The sequence below is a fragment of the Habropoda laboriosa genome, unplaced genomic scaffold (assembly GCF_001263275.1).
Source record: "Habropoda laboriosa isolate 0110345459 unplaced genomic scaffold, ASM126327v1 scaffold89, whole genome shotgun sequence".
Classification (NCBI taxonomy): domain Eukaryota; kingdom Metazoa; phylum Arthropoda; class Insecta; order Hymenoptera; family Apidae; genus Habropoda; species Habropoda laboriosa.
The window spans coordinates 993,040-993,907 of record NW_017100263.1 but is presented as its reverse complement, the minus strand read 5'-3'; the positions used below and the strand labels follow the sequence as shown (position 1 = coordinate 993,907).

The 868-nt window shown below is 25.1% G+C and overlaps 1 protein-coding gene across 1 annotated transcript in view; it reads right to left on the bottom strand.

The window, feature by feature from the left end:
- Window positions 1–868, bottom strand: part of LOC108573092 (heat shock factor protein 2-like) — a 2,616-nt gene that overhangs the window by 746 nt on the left and 1,002 nt on the right. The window contains 1 exon segment of the mRNA XM_017935458.1: window positions 411–507. Coding sequence (XP_017790947.1) covers window positions 411–507 — 97 coding nt within the window.

The following is an 868-nucleotide window of genomic DNA, read 5'->3' as shown; positions in this document are numbered from 1 at the left end:
TGTGCAGCGCCGTTTAAAAATTGAGTACAAGGTAAGTTACACAAAGTAATTCAAATAGAGTTTTATGACTTTGTTGAAGTTATTAAATAGTCTAATATATATTCTTTTATATTGTGTACACTAGAATTGAACAAAATTGTTTCTTCTTTTCTGCATAATCCAATAAATATTGTTTTGATAGAATTTAATAAAGATTTTGGTGAAAATTATTTCAATATATACATTTCACAGAACTTTTCATTAAAAAGAAGACATTCAAATATTTGATATTTGTTTAATTCACTCGCGTTTACTGAAATACGTAAATAGTTTTCACCCAAGAAAATTTTCTATCTGCATTATATCTTCTTTTTAAATTATGTTTTAATCATTATAAAATATGTTTTGTATATGTGTACATATTATAATACCTTTTTGAGGAGAGTCTAATGAATTTTCGTTTTTTGTGTACTTTTGTGCTCGTTGATATTCCCGTGATATTTGTTCTAGGGCTTTCGTTAATGCCAACTGAAAATAACAGGAAAACAAGCATTTTGTGAATTGCAAGAAATGAAAATAATATATAATGGGGATACTTCAGTAAGACTATTTATATTTAACCTGATCTGACTGAAAAAATTGGAATTATTTAAAGGAGTTGATATAATTAAAAGAACATAATGTTTATTTTAAAATGAATTTAGCTTTATTTAATACTATACCGCGCAAAACATCTAAGAAAATACACGTTCCTTCAGGAGTTTAACATTGTAATTTCGATTAAAATAAAAAAAAGAATTGCATAATTTGTTTTTTCTTATCATGTAATTACAACTTTTGAACCAATTTATTTATTCTAACGTAGATCGCGAATGACTTCAACATAATA